The 23,269-nt window shown below is 39.7% G+C and overlaps 1 protein-coding gene across 2 annotated transcripts; it reads right to left on the reverse strand.

Moving 5' to 3' along the window:
- Positions 1-974: 974 nt before the first annotated feature.
- paplna (papilin a, proteoglycan-like sulfated glycoprotein) lies at positions 975-22,808 on the reverse strand. 2 transcript variants are annotated; one of them, XM_040041386.1, is made up of 28 exons: positions 22,575-22,808; positions 20,475-20,537; positions 20,291-20,394; positions 17,403-17,463; positions 16,995-17,097; positions 16,704-16,834; positions 14,895-15,018; positions 14,638-14,718; positions 14,388-14,560; positions 13,806-13,929; positions 13,576-13,702; positions 13,333-13,398; positions 11,479-11,683; positions 10,558-10,734; positions 10,317-10,467; positions 10,026-10,106; positions 9,024-9,222; positions 8,760-8,844; positions 8,523-8,649; positions 7,515-7,980; positions 5,981-6,139; positions 5,759-5,886; positions 4,958-5,003; positions 4,649-4,795; positions 4,103-4,230; positions 3,053-3,161; positions 2,461-2,636; positions 975-1,723 (listed from the first exon to the last, which is right to left on the reverse strand). In XM_040041386.1, exons 2-28 carry the CDS (start codon positions 20,523-20,525, stop codon positions 1,545-1,547), a joined length of 3,708 nt encoding a protein of 1,235 aa, XP_039897320.1. In that variant the 5' UTR covers positions 20,526-20,537; positions 22,575-22,808; the 3' UTR covers positions 975-1,544. The 2 variants fall into 2 exon arrangements, with proteins under 2 accessions (XP_039897320.1, XP_039897319.1); XM_040041385.1 differs by lacking the exon at positions 13,333-13,398 and having other exon boundaries at positions 22,575-22,797.
- Positions 22,809-23,269: the final 461 nt, after the last annotated feature.

Here is a 23,269-nt window from a genome sequence, read left to right on the forward strand (position 1 = left end):
CAGTTTCTCTTTGTAATACAGAATGATCTTGGAGTCAAGTTGCTGGGACTTCCACTGCCTGGAAGATTGGCAAATGTTTTGTCTCGTCACTGTAGCGAGATGGATTTCAGATTGTCTGTAAAGTACCTCATACATTTTCCCAAACTGAAGGGCAGCAACAGTTGCTTGTCTCAGATCAGCACCAGAACACTCCAGACCAGCAAGCTTCCTAAATGTTTGCATTTATAAAGAAGCTCACACTTGCAATTGATCAGTTCACAAATGACCTCTTCATGTTGGCTCACTTTTTGTTAAATAATAACATGACATAACCTGATGTTTGTCTGAGGTTGTGTTTCCATAATCTTAGGGAAAGGGCCAGATTATTTTTTATAACATCCTAATGGGCAAAGCCTTGGACCTGAACTGTAAATATAAAGATTATTAAACAATGAGTTTTATTTTACTTAATGGCTACATTAAGTAAAATATTGCACTATACCATTTATTGTCTGTCTGCCATACTATAGCTCACAACTGTACTAAAAAATATTAAAGATATAAGGAGAACGCTCCACAAATATACACCACGGCCAGGAGATTAAATACTGATTGTTAGCTAAAGATTGTTTTGTTTGTAGAGCCAGCAAATCCATCTTAAAGCTAGAACGTAAGTGGTTAAATTATGTCTATGAAAACAACACAAGAGCAAAAAAAGCTGATTGCTGAGAGATGTTACAAATGTTTATTCTTACTGTTAGACATTGCTTGACTTGACGGTTGGAATAGATACTGCAATATGCAGTGGAAAAACATCTCTAATAAATTTAGAGATGTCACTGAATTATTTTCCAGTGAAGGTTCAGTTATGTTCATATTCAGTTTCCATCAAGTGAATGAGAAACCGTGGTTCTCATGTTGGGCGACACCTTGTGGTAGAAACTGGAACAATTCAGCACATGTGTATAACGTACAGTCATTGAAGTCAACCAAAGTTTTTATCAAAATATGACCTTTATTGTCAAATAATTACATAGAAATAAAAAAAATAGTGGAAAAGTCTTGTAGAGTTTCATTATATGATACAGAAGCAGCAATGAGTGCAGCCTTGTATCAGTGATTTACTGGCATGAAAAAAGTAATTTCAGCTTTTTAAATAACATATATAAGAGTTATTATCATCACGATTCTCAAAAAACAGAGAATATATAGATCAAGTGAGAGCATAACTCATTTTAAAAGGTGTGGCAGAGTAAGAACGAGTTCATCGTCTCATCACATTCAGACTTTACAGGTTTACGTTATATTTTAAGGCCCATCTTTTATCGTTCCATAAGATTCCCTGAACACCACTTACTTTGTAGCTTTAACTACTGTGCATCTACAGTGATCCGTCCCTTTTTTAAGATTGCAATAGTGAAATACATTTCTGTACAATCTGCTCAGGGTTTTTTGAGTCCTTTTGGCAAATGCAGCAGCTCGTAGTCGACAGCTCGAGTTTTTTTAGAATCTAAATGGGAATTCAGATCCCACCCCAGTGTCCACCACCACACATCACATAGTTTTTACACCCTCTGTGGCTTTAACCTGGTCGACCAAACCTGTCGTTTCTTCTGTGAATGCCTGGTGCAGCTGGCACAGCAGAAACTGGAGTAGTACGAGTTGGAGCAAAGTCGGGCGTAAACTATCAGCTCACAGTTGGCAAGGTCAGACTGGTCCACACATTCTGGCGGGACATCAGCGCCTGCAGCGGCACAGTAGACAGGGTCAGAGTCACATAAATATAAGTACAACAGATTAATCAAGCTACATATAACACTTTTTATGGTTCTACACTTTATTTGTAATTGTTTGTTCTCTGCATTAAACAGCTGTCTTGTTTATGTTGTATAAAAATGTATTGTTAAATCTTTTAATTTTTTTTTGCTTTGATCCTTTGTGGATCTTTAAATACTTCCAAAACAGCTAAAAAAAAAAAAAAATTTAAAAAAAATTTTAAAAAAAATTAAAAAACCCACAACATTAAAATTTAAAGCCTGAGCCATGAAATATTTGCCAGAAAATTCAATTTCTTTTTTTAAGTGGAGTGCTTATGATGAAATAAAAATTTATTAGATATTAATTTGCATATATCAAATTAATTTAAATCATTTTAATCTGTTAAAATGTAGATAATATTCAGTCATTTTTCTGCAATTGATTTCTTAAAAATGTACCGTGCAGTTTGTTGTTTTTTTTCCAGGAGGAAAACTCACACTGGTGATGTAGAAATCTAAAGAATTCAAAGTCACTCACATATAAAATATGATACACTTGACTTTAAAGGGTTAAAGCAAAATCATTGTTTAAACTCAAGCTAAAAAATAAATAAATAAATACATGATGACATCGTGGCGAATAAATAAGTCAGTTCCAAGTTCAGTTTTTCTACTTTCCCTCTGCAGTGCAGATAACAGGTCTGAGCTGATTTAGCGTTCTCACCTTGCTGCGTTTCTTTAATGACCTTTACTTCAGCTGTGGCGCTCACAGAGTAAATGCCGGTGTAAGCGTTGCAGGTGTACGTGCCCTGATCAGAAGGCTTGACATTATTAAGGATCAGGCTGCCGTCAGAAGACAAGAGGATGTTGCGCCCATCTGGACGCACCGGTACACCATTTCTGTATTTAAAGAGAGCAACAGGAAAGGTTTAGGTACATTATTTAAATGCATTCAATATGCACTTAAATTAAAAATCAGTTCACTCTTTTTAAATGCGTGCTCTGTAACTGCAAGTAACAGAAATACATCTCATGGCTTTATTTCTGGATTTTAGGGCCATGAAAGTGTAAATAATGTCAGTGTTGATGACAACAAGAACTGGATTTATATATATTTTTTGTAGACAAATATCACCTTATTTAACATTTAAGTCGTTAAAGTTATAGGGTGTATTTTTGGGTCATTTTTACTTTTATTGGGGATTCTTTTTGAATGCTATACAACCTAAAATCAGACAGTTTAACAGATGTTTCATGCATCTCTTCCACTTATTCTTAATGATGTCTAATAAAGTAATAACAATGTCATTTTTCACCTTGACCAGCCTATATTGACGTTGTCTCCTGACACCACACAGGGAAGCATGCCCGTGCTGCCTTCTGACACTTGGATGTTATTGGGAGCAGTTGTGATTTTCAGATCAGCTGGACAAAGAAACCAAGAGAAAAGATCACTAATGTCACGTTTTTCTCATATTCAGTTTTTACAGTTTTATCCTGGGTGTTGCCCTATGGGTAAAATGTTTTTTTTAAAGGCAATAACAACAACAATACCCCAAAATAAAATTGGTCAACAAATACTTAAATTAAACAGGGAAAGAAAAAAAAAAAAAAAAAAAAAAAAAAAAAAAAAAAAACAGCTTAGCTATTACACCCACCCTTTTTACAGTGCATATTCTAAACAACCAAAAGACCAAAACATTTAAGCAAATTATTAACAATAAAGGAATGTTTCATAAGCAATAATAATCACACTCCAGTTTTATATTAGTTTACTATCTGATGTATAATTGTTGATTTTAAATAAACTACACAGCCCTACTTCCTCATAACACTTATTTCACAAGTTTATTGGTCTGACAGAGAAATAAATTTCTTTATTATGTGATCAACTCAGCTGTAAAATCTTAGGAATGTAAATTCATAAATAATATGTTCATGGTCTGGATCATATAAACTGGATTAGTGTTTATTTGGTGTTTACAATATGTGTTAGACTTAAAATATGGTTTTGGATAATAAAATAATAATAATTTAGTTTAGTTTAATAGTAATTTAGTTAATATATTTCTATGAGATTTCTACTACAGTTTATGTCTATTAACACACACTCATACACTATTTCAGTGCTGTTCATTGTATTTGAACAGTGCAAGCAGAGAGAGAATCAGGCAGTCAGTGACATTTACTGATCTCTGCTGGTGATTATCTGAAACTGCAGCATTGGGTTTCAGTCTTACAATCATAATTTCCCTTCTGAGTTTGATAAGCTACCTATCTATGTATCTATTGCACACAAGCATCCAAATGGTACATGTTTAAAAAAAAAATAAAAAAAAAATGATGAGGCTATAAATAAAACTCACGCTGGACTCTGAGCTGCAGCTGTCGCTGCTCCAGCTGCTGCTGGTTGGAGGCTGTACATGTGTAGACACCAGAGTCATCAGACTTCAGAGGGCCGATGATGAGGGTGCCATCTGAATGCTGAGTAAACCTGCAGCACAGCCATCAGACAGGACCTCAGTTTACACAGACTTCTTCGTAAATGACTCGTTTTTATGGTTTAAAATGATAAACTACCGAGACCCTAACAGGCAAACCAGGGCAATTTATACCAAGCTGGCTTTAACAGTGTCTGCATCTCTTGGATAATAAAACAATCTCACATGGATAAAGACAGATCAGGTTATTTTCTTTAGACTCCAAAGTTCAGCTTGAATCAGATTTATATATAAAGTGGACTAAATAACTGAGCTATGCTAACTGACATCACAGCGGTAATAGATCTCAAAAATAAAAATACTAATAGTAATAGTAAGAAGTAAGACCGGTGAATAAAATCAAAGAACTTTCACTGCTAGCAATGTTTTTAATAAAGGGTTCATAAATTTCTGAATTTCTTCAATTATTACCTGGGATCACTGATTAGCTGTCCATCTTTAGTCCACCCAATGCTGACAGACTGCCGAGCTGAGGAGGGGACAACAGTGCAGGGCAGTCTGGCAGTTTGTCCTGCTCGCATTTCCACCTGGGCTGAGCTTGAGCGCTCAATACTGAACCTGACAGAAATTACAGGGAAGCAAAGACAATGTGAAGTGATTCATTTATACTGTTGGAAATAAATCAGAATACTGAGGTTTCCATGTGCCTGAGCTCTTAATATCTCCAGAAACTGTAAATAACCATCTTCGGGTGCACAGATCCACAGATATTCTTCTCACCTTGCAAATGGACCGTCTCTGGGAAGAGAGGTAGGAGATGGTCCCTCTGTGGCCGAATACACAAACACAAGCACATATGAATGCTCGCAAACAATTCAACACACAGAGTGAGCACTTGCACAATGTCATTGCATAAACACCAAGTGACTTTGCAAGATCAGCATGTTCTGACACAACCTATGACATCAGAGCTTTACCCCAAACTTTCTACATGTTCATGTGACAGACTAATTGGGGTCAAAGTCGGTCAAATTAGCAGTTTGACCGAATCCAGCCCCAATTAGCCGATTGCATATCAGGGTGTGAGAACGTCATTCCATGAAAAATCAGCCTCCCAACTGACCCCTTTACAATCAGGCGCAAATTTTTACAACTTTTGTCTTTTTATTGAAGCAAAATGTTACATTCACACAGACTCCATAGTATATATAGGATGTAATTTCACACAGATTCTCAATTGAGACCATCTGAGACCCCTCTATAGGAATTTTGAAACATTTCTTCAGGTAGATTTTACTTTTTCCAGGCTTGAATTGATCGATTAAAAGATCTTTATCACTCTGAGCCTCTTCCAAAATATGCCATTTCCCCTTTGTCAGCAAAAGTCACTCTGTTGACATCAACTATAAGAATATGTAATTCAGATCATGTCCCATATATCAGTTTGTTTGGACTGTCATAGTAATGTTTTCCAAATTCTTCCACTACTTTGTATCTTAACTTAACTTCAGATATAATTATCTGCAAGTGAACCTACCAGTCTTGTTTTGACCATAGAGGTTGTGGCTGAAATGTAATTACCTGAGACAGCCAGGTAAATGTAGCGGTGGTCTCTCTCTCGTTCTCGAGTGGCCACACACAGGAACCAGCCAGAGTCCAGCTTAGAGACAGGACCTACTAACAGAGAGCCATTGGGCTGTTGGTGATGCCTAAATGTAATTAAAAGATAGATATAAATAAAAATAGCAACAGGAAAAACAACTTGAATGTAAATTAAGTCACTGAGTACGTTTCTCTACATACCTGTGAGTTGATAGAGGTATACCATCCCTCCTCCACTCCACGACAACGGTGGAGGAAGGTGGAGGGCTGACTCGGCAGGGCAGCACAACTGTTTGGCCAACTAAAGCCTCGACTGTGGATGGGTCCGTCTTATCAATCGTTACTCCCCCCAGAGTCAAGCTGAAGAATAGGGAGTGATAAAAGGAAAGGAAACAGAAGGAAAACAAAGGAGAAGAGAACAGGAAGAAGGAAATGTGAAAGGAAAAAGGACAAAGGAAGAGACATTTGGAAGAGAAAAAAAAAAAGTCACTTTATGCTCCACTGTTGGTACTTTTATCAGCAGCCACCAAAGCAAGCATAAAGAGCGCCCACAACCTGGCTTCAAGAGTTTGTCAGATATAGCTCAGAGAAGAGAGAAATCCACATGCAGCCCAAAAAGTGACGAGACAAAAAGTGCAAAAAAAAAAAAAACCCAAATACAAAATACTACGAACATACAAAAGAGACAAGGACACCTTTCATGTAAAATACCCAAACACCACTAAAGAAATCTAAATCTAATACCATCTAAACAAGAAAGAGAGATTTAGGGACCACACACATAGGATGACTGAATTATCACAGCAGAATTTTTATTAGTTTGATTTCATGACATTTAGGTGAAGACACCAAAGCACAGACGTGATGGTGGTTACTGACACAGAGAGGTAGCATGCACAAATAAGCACCAACAATAATGACTGACAGAGAGCAGTGAGTCCCAGAAGCATTAAACAGCGTTGATGTCCATATAAGGTGTGTGAGGTCTGGTGACTTCTTCTTGATTTGGTTGAGGTTAAAGGAAGAAATGAGGTGTTGCGACATAAGCAGGTGTGAGAGTGAAGGTCTGTGGAGCTGGAAAGAGCTGTGGCTTCATTTTAAAGCAAGAGTTTAGATTATATGAGCATCGAAAGAGTCTACAAAGACGGCATGTTACACAGAAGCACAGTACATTAAGTATTTTGTTGAACAAAATCCAGGAAAAATGGGAAAGGTTGTTGAAACTCAACACCAGGCTGGAAAGCACACAGCCTGATTTACTTGTGGGTGAGGTTGGGTGTGGTCAGAGGTGTGCTTTGTTACACCAGATGTTACAGGAAAATGACACACCCTCCATCTGCTGTGTCAGAAAGAGAGCTTAACCACATGGAGGGTAAGACTAAGTAAGCTATGTTCTCCGTTTTGTTCCCTGATAGACTTTACTAAAGAAAGTTAAAAAAAAAAAAAAAAAAAATTGGATTGCATAAAATATAATTTGCTTATATATGATTTTTGGTTGCTTCAGCTCCACCGTCATATTTCCAGGATGGGTGAATGAGGCACATGATTTGTCTTTTGATTGCGTTTCCATCTCCTATAGCACACTCTTTGGCCCTGCAGGGTAGAGTGAACTGGGGCTCCTTCAGCATGAATTAGAAGGCTCTGAACAGCATTACGAGGCCAGTAGTGGTAGTAGTGGGGTTGGATCGGGTAGGGTTAGCTTTTCACTGCTCTCCCTGGGTTTTTGGGGTCTTACCTCGCAGCTGGGCCGGTGTGCTGTGCAGCTGTGCCATGTGAAGGCCGGCGTACCCGCAGGTAGACTCTACCTCTGTGGGCATTAGTGGCTGCGCTTGTAGCCTGTCTGCTGGTGCTGCTGGTCGAGCCACGCTGGACTATGAAAATCCTCCCCATGTTGCGTGACCGCCCATCCGTTGTAGATCCTCTTCCAGCTGAGGTCTCTGCTCCAGTCGTGCTGTGTTCTCCAGCTGCGGTTCTTGTAGACTCTCCAGAGGGAGCTGCAGGCTGCGGGGCCTGCCGGCTGGGTGCAGGTCGTGGACATGCCCGTTTGCACTCTGCTAGGGTCATGAAGTTATTGCTGTTGCCGTGGCATCCTCCATACCAGAAGTGCACACATTTGGAGGAGATGACATCGAAGTGGTACCGGGACACCCAACTGCTGCAGGAGCCAGCAGCACGGGGCAGGGAGCAGATTGATCGCTCAACTGCACAAAGACAACACAATGCAGATCAGCTGTTTGTCATTGTCAAGCATTTTCTCAAACAGGGCTGTCTTGCATAGATGTATTGTGCAAATACAGAGGAAAAACAATATTATAGTATTTTTATCAAGTATAATTTGAATGTTTGTGTTCAGTATTACTACTAAAATGTTACAGTTTACTGCAGTCACATATTTGTTTATAGTCAGTTTTCTTACTACAGCACTATGGGGCCTGAGGAGTAAACATGAAAAAACTCCCATGTTTTGTACTCAGTAAACGTCCTCTGCTGCATACCATTTTTTGTTTCTCTGTCTGATCATTTCTTCTCATATTATGACTGCCAATTGCTACAACACCATCATGGCCAATATATCAATCATGCCCATGAGATGCAGGTGATCTAGATCAACTGGATAAAAGCGACTGTTAGAGTGACCTCTAAATTGGAGCATCTCAGTAACCAACAGCACAAAATTATATCTTAACTGGAAATAATATAAAAATAAAAAAAGATTTCTCTTCATTGAGTTTAGAAAACTTACTATAATTTGGAGGATTGGGGCAGCCCTCCCCATTGGGTCCTCCTGCAGGTGTGGTGCGGTCATAGCAGCAGCCATAGGTGGTGGTGCGGCATTCTACTGCATTCTCAGTAGGGAGAGAAGGTGTAACCTGAAAAGGCATAACACATGAAATAAGGCAATATTTTCCTATTCTTTAAAAAAAATTTGACTGACATTTGACTAATTCATTCATTCAGACTTTTGTGTGCTTTTGCTTACAGTTGGTGCAGGGTTCACATACTCCGCACAGCCTTCCTTATTGGGGCCCTGAGCAGCCGTCACACCATCTTCACAGCAGCCATAACTGACACACAGAACAGGAAGAGAGCAAGAACAGTTGGTATTAAAAGTTTGAGCTTCTGGTCACGTATAATGCCACATAGTCCCTGGTTAGTAACCAAGTCAGCGACCTTAAAAAAAAAAAAAAAAAAGGCTCTGCATATGACCTCAACTGCAGTGCAATGACAGAGTGCAGGTGGATACCTGGTCTGAATGCAGGATGTTGGGACAGGAGAGGGAGCTGGAGCTGATGGGCAACCCAGACCCTGGGGGCCTCTGGCTGAAGTATGCCCATCTGAGCAGCAGCCATAATAAGACTGGCTGCAGTGGAGAGCCGGGGCGGAGCTGTGAGGGTCGTAGACTGTATTCGTCTGGGTTGGATCTCTTGTCTCAGGCCTGCGGGCTACAGGCAAAGCCAAGTGAGTGGTGAATTCACGCATTGTACATGCAAAACAGACCCCATAGTTCACCATGGTTCACAAGACAACACCATACAAGCAATAGGGACGTTCACACATCGGTTGAATAAACAATAGTCTGTCATTGTGTTTGAGACCACACAGTGAGTCTGTACAGGATGCTGAAGAACAAAAAAGTCCATACTCCTTTTGTTTATGGGCTAACAAAGCAGAGGAATCTATAAAAGAAATCATGATCAGCAATCTGCCGTAACAATCTGAAGGGAAATAAACACACAAGACGTCAAACTTAAAATTCCTGACCACTGGGACAGCACATGATGCTGAACATGCCAGAAACGCCACTGCCAGCACTAGCACACTTCAGTGCTTCAGAAATATTTTAATCAGGCCAACAATGACCATGGAACCATAAAAACATGTCAATCAGGCCCAGATAATTAGTGCTGGGACAGGCTGAATGGGGATGAAGGGGGGTGGAGGGGTTGCTGGGGACAAAGTGACAGAAGTTATATCAGCAGAGAAGAGGGGATGCTGAGCAACAGCAGGGCAATCACACCTACAATTAGCTTTTAATGCTCCAACCATAATAAGAAGATGGTATGTTTTGGTAGTTTTAATTGTTAATAACTGGCTGACAAGATGTTACCTTGGTGATGTCACATTGGGCTTTTTCAGTGGTTTTTTGTTTACTTTCTGAGTAACTACATAGCTGAAAATGCTTACGTACTAGCTTATTTTCAATGCTGATGTGATTATGAGATGTCTTTGAGAGGTAGAGTCTAACCTGTTGCGTGATCTGGCACATAAGGCTGGAAGCCAATCTGAGTGTTGTCATGTCCCCGTGGGTCCTGAATGCTGGGGACGACTGCACAAAGTGTGGATAAAACAAACGCAGAACAGTGTAAGCATGCAATTGCAACTTAACTGAAGACTGGCAGCAGTCACAAAATGTTAAATGCAAGTTTGCACGTGGTATTTATAGAATGCAGTCTATTAAGTAAATGGAAATTTAACAACTTGAGAAATAAAATAAAAACAGGTGCATTGTTTATTTGCTTAGTTAGCATTTGCTCACCCTGTGGGCTGTAACAGGGCTGGGTGTTGCAGCGCTCCACTGTGAGTGGTTTGGGCTGGGTGTTACACTGGTCCACAGGGTACAGGTTCCTCTCCTGATCAGAGCAGATCACCCGGCGCTCTCGTGAGCCAGATCCACAACTCTTAGAGCACTGCAGGAAAATGGAGAGTTTTTCACCCATACAGCTGCTATAACTACATTTATGAGTCCTTGTTTGGTTGCATGTGTGCATCAGGTTTACCAGTCCCCAATCTCCTACGTGCCAGCTGATCTGTTGGGGGCAGGGGGCCATCTCACATCGTTGGACAGTGGCCGGGCGTAGCAAAGCACTGCAGGATGTTTCATCCAGCCTCGTACCATCTGAACCCATACAGGTCACTTCTCTGGTCTGCTGACCTGAACCACAGGTCACTGAGCACTGCAAACACAAGGATTATATATCAAGTGCATCGATTACGCTTTTTTATAAAGACCCAAGAAAGATGAAAAATTTTAAATATAACCCAACCTTACATGTTTGTGTGGTATTTTAACCTTATAGTCAAATGTGCTTATCATGTAATTTTACATTTAGGACTTTTTTGCTTCCCACCATCGCCAAGGTTTGCTCATAGAGGGCTGTTTCCAGAATACTATGGCATCTTACAGTAGAAAGTGCTTTGAGGTCTGTGTTTTGGTGATTTGGTGCTATATTAAAAAACAGAATTGAACTGAGTTGAGGTAAGCCACTTTTTTCTAGAAACAAATTACTCTAACAGAGTGTAGATTAGATACCAGTGTTTATTATAGCTCAGTAAAGCAAAAACCAGCTTCTCTGCTTTGTAGTTAGTTTGATTAACATATTATTTATGGATAAATCTTTGTTTAGGCTGGTTTAGGGACTGCAATTAGTACCATCTTCACTCTCACAATATATTACATTTGTTCCCAGAGTCAGAGGCTTTTAAGTATGCAGCCTATTTTTTTTTTTTTTCCCAAAGTAATCGACACAACGGCCAGAAACTGTCAGAAATTCTCTTGATAAATGTGAATGCTCTTAAAGTTCTACTTTGTTGATATCCTTTCCCACATTTTTACTCTGTGCTGGTTGTATTTTTTCTTTATTTAACTTATTTGTAAAGTCTTTTACCAGGATTTAAATGGAGTTCTACAGTTTGCTCACCGCACTCCAGCCAGTCACATGGTACTCAGCACATTTCTGCATGTTGCAGGTCTGCAGAGAAGGAGGAGCGTCAGCGTAAGCAGCACAAATGGCATCCTCCACCACGCGGGGTCCCGAGACATCATTGGAAACACACTGCACACTGCGCACCTGAGAGCCTCCACCACAGGTAACTGAGCAGGCGTTCCACTCCCCAGTTTGCCAGCTGAGAAAACCACCAAAAGACAAGAAACAGGAGTCAGTCTCTTTGCTGCTGATATAGACACTGTACAGCTGAACATACAGCATACGCAGCTTCAGCCAAGAGGAGTGATGGGAAGAGTTTCGTTCCAAAATCAGGAAAAACAAATGAGTTGAACAAATACTGTCCAGTTTGACTTCACTGCTCTTCAGAGCAGTTTTTTTTTACGTTTTACTTTAACTATAACGTAAACATTTCTTCATCAGTACCTGACCTGGGACATAGTCTTCCATAAAATCTTTAGTAGATTATGTATATATTTTAAATGTTATTTTTGGCTGGATGCATGGATAAACTAATACGGGAAAGAAGCGTTATAATTTTCAGCAGTGAGAAATACAAAGACATTTATTTTACTTTTTTTTTTTTTAAATGAGCAGAATAACTTGACCTATGACCTACATGCTAAACCTATTTGTGTTAACATATCAGCATTTTTTTTTTTTTTTTTGACTGACAAATTCAATAATTATTTCATATTTGATGCAAATCGCTGTTTGGAATGAAACCTCCGAATGCCTTTAAAAGGCTGCGCTGCTGTTTGAACAAAGCCTCTCACATGCAGCTAGAAAAACTACTAAACTACTGGACACATACACACTGATAACAACACTTTCAGAGACAGACGTCGAGACACCAGCTGATCCCAGATGAACCTCAGACAGTGTTTTTCTCACTATAATAGCTTAGAACTGGCACTAATGGGGCTGCTAGAAGCATAGGCAGAAGTGAAAGCAGCAATAAACGGCATTTAATTCCCCGCATCTCCGCAAATTAAGCATCTACTGATTCTGGCTTTAGGTGTTAACTTTAATGGATACTGAGGGTGCAGTTAGAGTCACTTGAGCTACATAAACATCTCAGGTTTCTAAGCTGCAGCAGCATGAAAGAAAAGAAAGCAGGAAATACCAGAAAGTCATAGACTAAAGCGACTATTTACTACTTAGCACTACTGCCGTGTCCCAGCCTGAAAAGTACACAATCCCCAACACCCACGGCATGACGATCTTTAACCTCTAAGCGCCTCACAACACATTGGCTACAATATTGCACAGGAACAGAGAGCTTTACAGTTTGCTGAAGAGATCAGGCAGCAGCCCAGCTCAGGAATCAGACACAGGTGCCACAGCTTAAAGGTTAAAGAAGAGTTGGCTCTTTGGGGGGGAATGCTACATCCAATCATCCATCATTCACTTTACAAAGTGCTGGATGTTGTCTAAGGTAAATGAGGGTCATTAAAAGGTTGAAAAGAGATCTCTGAGTTGGACAGTTGCCCCATGCCTTCATCCTTATCTCACATGGACAGGACAGACTTTGCACTAAAGACGGACTTGACTAGAGTCAAACACTTCTAAAGGGGGAGAGATCGCGCTTTCAATCAACATTTATAACATTTCTGGTCATTTTTGATATTTTCAGCCCAATTTTAGGGACAAGTAGCCAAAAATGATTCGTTGTAAAAGTGTTTGTTTGACAGAAAGTATGGAAATGATCTAAGAGAGCTAATAAAAGAATCTTTTCAAGGAAATAAGTGAAAGTGTTTAATTATTTAGATCTTCCCCCGGTGTTTGCAGTCACCTAAAACTCCTCTACGACCACTGAACATGGGTTACCTGAACACAGAGGCTCTAGGCCTCTTTGAGGATCTCAACAACTGTGGTGGATACAGGTACGCCATCCTTTCAGACAGGCATAACATACCAACAACAGTCAAAATGCTGCTCTGGGAGTTATTTATGGTACTCTTTAAATTCATTCATTCAGAGTGGAGCAAAGTAAACTCTGGAAACGTCTAAAATTTAGCTTACATTTACTGAAATAACACATTTCATTTGAGAAGTTTAAGCATTACTTACCTGCGGATTTGTGGGCATGGTTGAGGATTGCATGTACGGTTGCTCTGTGGCCTCGGCAGAGAAGCACAGAGATAGTCAGGATAGGCCTCATTGTCGATTGAACAGAAGACCAAACGAGACTGGTAGCCTGATAAAGGAAGGTATGGAGCTATTATACTGTCCAAAAACAAGGATGTTTAAAACATTTTAAATTAAATTATGCTGGCAACAAATAAAAGTTGCAGTCTAACCTGATCCACACTCTTTGCTGCAAGCAGACCAGGATCCATAGCTCCAGTAGTAGCCCTCTCTGGAGCGTCCATTTGGAAGGTAGTATTCATATTCCACTCCCTGATTGGGCTCCTGGCTGATCAGCTGAGGGAACAGGGTTAATTTTAACTCCTACTTTTATCCACACATCCAAAACGCTACCTTAAGTTTAAAATTTTAAACAAACACTTATGGCATGAAGAAACTAAATGTTTCTCTTTTCTGGAAATGTTTCTCATATATTTCTGTGGCGGAGGTGTGGTCCCTGGCTCAGCTGCAGGGGAGGGAGCTCAACGGGGCGGTGCCAGCGAGGCAGGTGAGAACACAGCTGGTGGCATTTGGACTGATGACAGTCTTTTTCCCCTTTTAGTGAGGCAGGAGACGAGAGAGGGGAGGATGGAAAGCTGAGACCAGTGCAGACCAGACCGTGGGTCGTTGTATAAGAACCAAAACAAACTTGACACCTGTGAGCACAACCATTGTGTGTGTGGAGTGCATTCTACAATTTCATATTTATAACCCTGTGAAGTCTATTTGATCATGAATGGTCATTTGTTTTTTACCTCAACAACAAGTGGTTCGGTGGTGGGGCCACGGCCGATGATGGTTTCAGGGACACTGTCGCCCTCAGCACCTCTCTGGTAGTACAGCATGGTGCCGCCAATAGGTGTGGCTCTGGAAAACTCAATTACCCAGTGGCCATTGAGATAGTACTCTCCACGTAGATTCTTGATAGCTGTAAAGAAGTTGTAAATGTCAATTATTTTTGATTATCTTGTAGTGTGTTTTCTAAAAGGTCTGACACACACTTACCGAGGTAGTTACGTGTGGCATGTGTCTCTCTGATGCTGATGGTGGTGGCTCCAACGGGGATGATGAACATCTGGTTGTAGCCTGAAATAAAAGTGGCAAAAAAGAAGAAACTGGGGTTTAAACTTCAGGAGAGGATTTAAATGACACATATTTAGATGATGATGATTTATGACATTTATCAGGTACATGTTGGGTACATATATCATTTGGCATATCATTTGGGAGTAAGCGTGACCAAATTATAATATGAATCATACCGGTTGGCAGGTGGCGGGCAGTGAAGCTGTTCTTGACGCGGTAGCAGGACTGGCCGTTACCCCCACACTGCAGACAGGGGTCCTCCTGCTGAGGAGACTCCAGCATGTTGTCGCAGCCCATACGCTGAGGAAAGGAAAAGTTGGGAAAAAATGATCAAAAAAGAAGATGAAAACCACAGTTCACCTCAACCTGTATTCTGTGTCATTTGGGTTGTCTTCTGCAGATATAAACAAGCACAAATAACATCATTTAAAAACTTTAAATCTTGATCTTAATAAAAATCTGATGTGTTCATCTTGTAAAATTCCTGTCTTTGTATGACAACTGTCAAAGTCACTGCTCCACTATAATAGAGGGAGATTAGAAATCATCTGCTGAGCAAATGTCCCGAGAATATATGTGCTAAAACATTATTTCTGTGAAACGTGTAGTTCGAAGAAAAACATGGTTGGAGGTGAAATAATTGAAAATAAATAAATAAAGACCCGAGAAAAGAGTGGATTTGGGACAGCTGTTCCCTTCAGGGAAGGTGATAGAGACATGAAGTCAGAGGTTAAATTGACGAGGTTTACTCATGAGGAAAAAGTTGCAGCAATAATTGCATGAGAAAAGAACAAGAGCAGAAGTGTTTGATGTTATACAGAGTGAAGCTAATCTTTCATCCTGCTGCTCAGCTCCACTGATTGTGTCCTGTCTGATTAACGAAGTGATACTGCATAAGCAAACCCCAAATCATGGATGGGCAGACTAATCAAATCATTAGACCTAACTGGCAACTCATATCAGGCTATGTGTTGCATTTTTTAAATAAGACCTCTACAGCTCTTCACATTCCTTTAGTGTGTGGTAAACACCAAATTGCATATGTTATACATACTGTATGGTATTTGAGCTGCCACCTACAGGGCAGAGAGCAGAACTACAAAATATGTGCCTTGCAACTTAGTTAACTTTATCATTGAAATGTTCATGCACACATTTATTAAATTGCAACCAATATATTTTTATCAATCATGTTTTCCCAAATAGATTTTGACCTCTGCTGGTCACTACGTATTCTGCATGCAAGTATAAGATAATGTACTTTTAGTACATTACATTTAGTACATTAGTTCAAGGAGTACTTTTAGCTGTCTCCTTGTTTCCCAAGAGGTCACTACAGCGGATGGATTTTCATATTTTATTTGACACCACCCTCCCATTTATCCAGGCTTGGGCCAACACTAGGAGTAGACTAGCTTGCTCCCCATTGAGGCTGGCTCTCAAACCAGGGATCTTTTGTGTGTTTTTGTGCGTTAACCACTGCATGTAGCTATTACGACTGCATATAACTGTGTTATGTGCAATTATAAATTGCTTTAACACGTGTTTTCTTGTCCACATAGAAACCCCAGATACAAATCACACGTTCGTGTCAGGTATAACCGGGGTAAAAATGTCAGCAGGGATTGCCCTGGGGGTAAGTGCTGAGGAGAAGCCAACAGGAGCATGTTGAGACTAAAGAACTTACAGTACACTCATATTTGGAAAGTTTACCACTTAAAATAATACAATAAATTTCCCGTTACATAACCTATAACCAACAGAAAAGAATACTTATTATTAGAATTATTAATACTCTTTCTCAAGAAGTATGGAGTAATAATAAGTTACGGTTTCAGGACATTTTCAGGACAAGTTGGAAAACATAGAATTACATTTAGATGTCACAAACCTCCTTCCTACCCTCTCTGTTTTCGTCACCTGTCAGATAATAATTTCTTTGTGTGTGTGCAAGTGTGTGCGCAATATTTGGCGGGGCATCCTACCCTGCACACTCCATCCACACAGATATCCGTCCGCCCTGGGTGACAGGGCGTACCATCAATCACGGCTCTGCGGTGGCGGTAGAAAAAGTTTTCCCCTCTTGGCATGCAGTTCAGCTCACAGGGGTTCTCAGCTATCACAGAAATAAGGCTGATTTTAACAATTTAAAGAACTTAGAAATACAAATGCTCACAAATAGCTGGTGCTTGGCAAATGTCACAAGAAAATTCAGTCAATAGTATACATAATATGGCCTGTCAAAGCAAACTCTCAGCTTTGTTTTTGTTTCTGACCTCCGTAATATGGAAGCCATTTGTAGCGTTTCCCGTGGAAATCTGTCCCATCAAACTGGGAGCACTGCTCTTCACGGAAATCTCTGGATCCCTCTGGACAGTCCTGAGTTGAAGAAGGAGATGCAGCAAAGGTCAAAGGTCAGTAATCCTAAAATAACTACTGTATTGTATTTTGAATTAATACAAATTCAAAAAATATATTTACAATGTCTTCTTTAAGAAAGAAACACACTTTTGTACTTTGATTTGCCTTAGGTTTTAGTGCATCATAGTGATTATTGCTATCAAGTTATCGTGTTAAAAAAAAGTCCTTTGATATATAAAAAAAATTTAGAGGTCTAAATATAAAAGTATACATGAAAATAAAAGGTTGACCATTAAAACCAAATTAGTTTCACATGTAATCACCTGGATGTTGCAGGACCGATATGACTTGTCTGGTCCCACACAGTTGTGCCCTCCATCCTCCCTGAGTGCAAATAAAATAAAACATGAACATGACATTTCATGGAATACTTTTATGAATGAACCCTGATCTGCCCGATATAGTGAGAGCAATTTCCACAAGAGTAGAAGAGACTAAGACCTCCTGACTGACTTTTATCCTTGCTTCTACTACTCCTTATGCTTTAAAAACACTCCACAACATCATAGATACATTTCTTTAGATGCTTTAGATGCTCTGTGCTTCTTAATGACCACTTCATTTAAATTTGTATCACAGACTTTCTGTTAAAAGAAGATGTTCACAAATAATCCTGTCTTCCTTCTCTCACCCCAACCGCCCCTCCCTGAGCCTGGTTCTGCTGGAGGTTTCTTCCTATTAAAAGGGAGTTTTTCCTCCCCACTGTCGCCAAAGTGCTTGCTCATAGGGGGTCATATGATTGTTAGGTATTTCTCTGTATGTATTACTGTAGGGTCTGCCTTACAATATAAAGCGCCTTGAGTCAACTGTTGTTGTGATTTGGCGCTATATAATAAAATTGAACTGAATTGAATTGAAAATGGGCTGACGATCCAGTATAAAGTCATTGCCCTTAACTTCCCATCAAACTCTCTCACATCTTTCCCAAGTAAAGTTTGTTAAGGGTTCAATATATTCATAAAAACTTGACAGCTTCTCATTGCGAGACAAAAACAGTTAATGAGTAGGTGCAATGAATGTATGCAAATACAGCAGAGACTGTCTGCACAAGCAGAAATAACAAGTTTCAGCTCTGACATTAAACAACATTCCTCTTTAATCTGTACCTGTTAAAAAAATGACCTCTCAGCACAGCAGAAGATTCAACAACAACATTGCTAAGCCCTAGTTTTGCACAGACATCCGTGCACATGCCAGTAAACTGCGAGATAGCAGACTGTTTCGCCACTCACCATTCCAGCACTGCTGATAATTCATGATTTAGTCACCTTCAAAAGTACCTGGCCTTAAGCCGTAAAACAAGACATGCTCCTGTCAGCACACCTGAACTGAAACTAAAACATGTCAAAACAACGGCTTGTCACTTAATAATGGAAAACAGCACATTGGCAGCATTAAACACTACTTTTGGTTTAAAATGATACAAAACAGAAATGTGGAAAAGTGGCAGTTATTCATGCAAAATTATTGATTGCACATAATTGAAACTGATTATAGCCCCGACTGACAAAATGACAACCCCAATCATGCTTGTTTTTCTTATGAATGTGTGTACTTTTTTTTTTTTTACTAAAATGAATGTATGGTGAGACATGGGAGTTCCTGTAAAGCACAGAGGGATCTCTCAAATCACTGTGTTTAAAGGAGTGATTCAGCAAGCCTGGCAGACAAGATATGACAGAGTTCATCTGACTGGCAATGGGTAGGACCTCTTCCCTATTATTCATCATTTTCCTAAAGAAGGGCTACAGACTCACTATAAGGCTCTGACTCACTGGCTGACTGCACGAACATGTTGAAAACAAGCATCAAGAGACATCAGACATCAAAACACTGCCATCAAGCTTCTACAGAGATGTAGAAGATGCACAAACAGCTATATCAACACTGTATGATAAAAACAACATATCTAACAGCTTGTGGTCAGGTAAATGCAACAAGATATGACACATGAAGTAAAACAAAGTACTTAGAGCTGTTAAAAACAGCTCCTCACAGACTTGTTCTGTCTAGTGGGAATATTTCTGCGCAAAAGAAAATAAGACTTGTTGTTTTTAGAAAGGTATTCAGTTTATTAAGCTAAATTATAGGCCGCTGAGATACTCCGTCGTCTACTTTATAGGAAGACTTTTGTTTTAAGCCTCTTTGATAGTTTTATTTATAGCGTGGCTATATTAAGATTGACTTTTTTCTCTATTTTTGTAAGGTACACTGGAGAAAAAGAGCGGAAATGCAGGAAACAAAGCGGGGAAGTGACACAAGGGAGAGAGGCGGGGGTGTACCCTGGACAGGTTGCCAATCTAAGGCTAACACAGAGAGACAGACAATCATTCCTGTCTACATTCTCAACTACAGCTTATTTACTCTCACCAGTTCACCTAGCATTCACTTCTTTGTCTCAAAATGAAATGATCCGTCAGTGCTGCCACAGCAGTCTGTCACACACCTGAAATCCTTCAGCCAGTAAGTTAACAATAAAATCTACAGCTATCCATCCAGTTTAATCCCAATATCCAGGTAGAATTTTGAATGCTAGTTTTATGTGTAATATAGTATCTTTACTTCAATTTTCTCATATTTGTATCTCTGTAAAAGATCTGAGTACTTCTTCCAAATGGCAATATGCCAGACGGCCCCCAGCAATACTGCAACATTTACGGGAAAAGCTGGGAGCGTGCTTACATATTAGTCACATGTGAGAGGAGAAGCTTTAAAAACCAGTCCAAAAACTAAAGAAAAACTGTACGTGTTACTTAAATGTAACAACACGTGTGCCGCAAAGGAAACCTAAAATTTAATGTTGACTTTTAAAACCACTACTGAAGCAGAAAAATGGCAGCTCGAAATGTTCACCTTTCCTGATCCTCTTCAGCAGACAACCGACAACACACAACACAGAGACGTCCTTTTAATATTAAAGGGCCCCTCCCTGCAGTGTGTTTTTGGAAGTAAGACAAGCCGACATCCTCGTGACTTCAAGGCATTCTTTCACAATAAAAATACACAGTCTGTGCCCGTGAACCTCACAATTAGCTTTATTCAAACAGGAAAAAACTCTGTGTGTGTGTGTGTGTGTGTTATAAGTTTATACATGTATTTATGTACATCAAGATGCATTAAAATGGATAAAGTTAATGTGCAGAAGACTTACCTGTGAGTAATACAGCGCCTAGTTCTCACAGTCACACCCCCGCCACAAGTCCGACTGCATTCTCCATATGGACCCCATGAGTCCCAGTAATCCACACTGGGCCCCTGGGTGCAAAATTAGACATCAGAATTTGACAAAATGACTTTTTTTTCTCAGTGCTTTTCTGTATTAGCTGGGAAATTACCATGAGAGCTGGAGTCAGGAGCAGCTGTAGGATTGCCAAAGGCAGGAGCATCCTCGTTATTCCCTGGAAAAAAAAGAAGAATTAAAGGGCATCCAGAGTTAGTCACTGTGACTAATAAAGATGACTGCACATGCAGCACACTTTTTCAAAAACAAGCCAAGAGTGAGAGAGAAACAGTAATTGACTAGGCGCACAACAAATGGGTTAACACAAGCAGAACAGAGCTCTAAGGAAGAGGGGAAAAGACTAAGCAAAACACTGCCGGCTGACACTCAGTAGACATCATTTTTGTTGCCTTGCAGCATTTCCTAAAATTTCCTAGTACATAAATCAGTTTGTGGTGCTTCTGCACTGCTCGTACTTCAGTGTTGGGTACTTTGACAGTTTTACAGACAGACTTTTCCAAAGTTTTTTTCCTGGCAAAATGCAAAAACATTTACTGGCTCATCTTTAGATATGCATTGTTTTTCTTAGTCCTCTATAACAGTAAGTTTAATATGTTTTCCACTGGTCCAAATAGTGATTATTGAAAAAATATTCACCAAATTTATGACTTGTTGTTCCAGTTATTGTTAAAACTGGACATTCACAATCCAAAATGCGCATATAGTGACAGGAAGAATGCGGACATGAAGAAAGCCTCTTTAGGAAAAACACTTTTTATCAGATGTCCACCACTTCAAGCGCCAGCCTTATCATTTCCCTCTGCTATCTCATTGCTTAATTGCTTAACTGAGCTAAAATGTTTCCTTTGTTGCATGTGGAGAGGCTGTTTGTTTGTTTTGTTTTTTCCAGGGCAAATTGCATGTTTCCTGCCTCTCTGAGAGTGAGAAGGGGGTTGTCTGTAGCTGCCAAATTACCCCTGACCTCTTAGCCATGACCACCAAACTGAAAGGAAAGTTACTTCACAGCAAATACACAAAACAAAGCAAAAAGGATGGCCGTGCCCAAGTGAAGAGAATACAGGGTGTCAGCTGGTCTGTCTCAGACATATATACACAAACACTTACTGAGCCATAGGGACAAAATTGAGTAACTTAATGCGGTAATTGGCCTGGGTGGGGTTAATCTGAGGCTGTTCTGTCTGGACCCGCAGCAGTCCTTGATGATGAAACCAGCACCTCCACATAAAACTTGTCATGTCATTTACTACTGGAGTGGTAACTGGTTTCATGAATGAGTTAATAAAATAGTTAATAAAATACAAATCTCTGATCCAAACCCTGTAATGTTTAATTTACATTTTTATCATTTCTATTTATTGTTTTTTGAGGGGGGTTTTTGCTTCAAGGCTGGTTTGTCTTTTTTTTTCCTTAATAACTATTAACTATTTTTTTAATGAATTCATTTTACACCCATCAACAACCACATTAATCGTGAATTTCTGCTTTCATTTGTTTCAGTGACTTCAGCTATAAATATTAGTTCAAAAACAATAATTTAGAAATAAACTTGCCAAATTAAGCACTTTCGAAAATAAATAGAAACACAGAAATACCCCCACAGAAACACATCTAATAAAAAAAACTTCATATCATTATATTATAGCTTTATTAAAAGTATTACAACATATTAATGCATCCTGAAACAAAGTACTAGAATCAAATATTAATTGATTAAAGTTTTAAGCTAATAAAACTTAGTTGTTTTAACAGCGATTGTAAACTGATCCCGACTATAATCGGTCACTGATCTATTTAGAAGTTCCCTATGAGATTCCTGCCTCGCTCCCTTTTTATTGTGCCGGCTCATAAAGCCTTTATCCTCGGGCGATTACATGCTTTTATCCAACCAAATTAACAATTATTCGCCAGTCAGCGAGGGCATGCAGTGTCTTGTGTCCTCTGTACTGTGGGTGAAGAATCTCTGCATCAGGCACCTGATCACCCGGGAAAATTATAACAATTTAGCCTATTTGTGCTATTTCCATATCAAATAATAATAATAATAATAATAATAAAACATACTATTAAAATAAATGTTACCTCCTATGGTACCTCAGTGATATTTACAAGAGCACTATCGGTGACTCGGTGACCGTGAACAGGTTAGTTTTAAAAACTTAAAGTAAAGTCAGGTAAAATAATGTTGGATCCTCACCGTGTTCAGCGGGTTTAATAATGTTTTCTTGGAGTTCCAACCCGTCGGACCTTGCAGCGCGCAGCAGACCTGACAGCTGGTTTCTCTCTCTCCGAGTTTTGACCTGAAGATGCTACCGGTGCAGTGTCCTGAATATATGAAGAAAGTTATCTGGGAGGAAACCTCTCGCTCCCTCTCTATTTCTTTCTTTCTGCCGTGCGCCCAGCCTACGAGGAGAAGAGAAAGACCCGTTGGTTAAACCTCCTCCGCGTCATTACCGCGCCTTTTAACCAGGAGCTCATCCAACCCGATTACAGCCCCCCCTAACTGCAGAGGAGGGAACATTTTACTCAACATCTCTAATTTCAGACTGTAATAAAAAAAAAAGGGTTAATCAGCATGTTCGCTTGTTCTAGGCTCCCCACAAGCAAACGCTAAAAGAAAAAGACCCGCTTTGCTGTAACCAAACGCGTTATTATCATGCTCCCCCACTGTACCCACCGAACATGTAATACCGAACATGTAACACAGAGTTAATCATCCAAAGTCGTGGCTCTATTTTAAATGCTCAGTTACAAATTATAAAACTGAAAATAGGTCCCAAATGTTCCCTGCATTGTATGTTCAGCAGGAATGTGTTGGTTTAATCTTTGTGTTTTTCTTTTGCCTCTTTATATCTTGAGAAATTGCGCCTGAGAAGAGAAACAGCCAAAGAC

The sequence above is a fragment of the Simochromis diagramma genome, unplaced genomic scaffold (assembly GCF_900408965.1).
Source record: "Simochromis diagramma unplaced genomic scaffold, fSimDia1.1 OVJJ01000304.1, whole genome shotgun sequence".
Lineage (NCBI taxonomy): Eukaryota > Metazoa > Chordata > Actinopteri > Cichliformes > Cichlidae > Simochromis > Simochromis diagramma.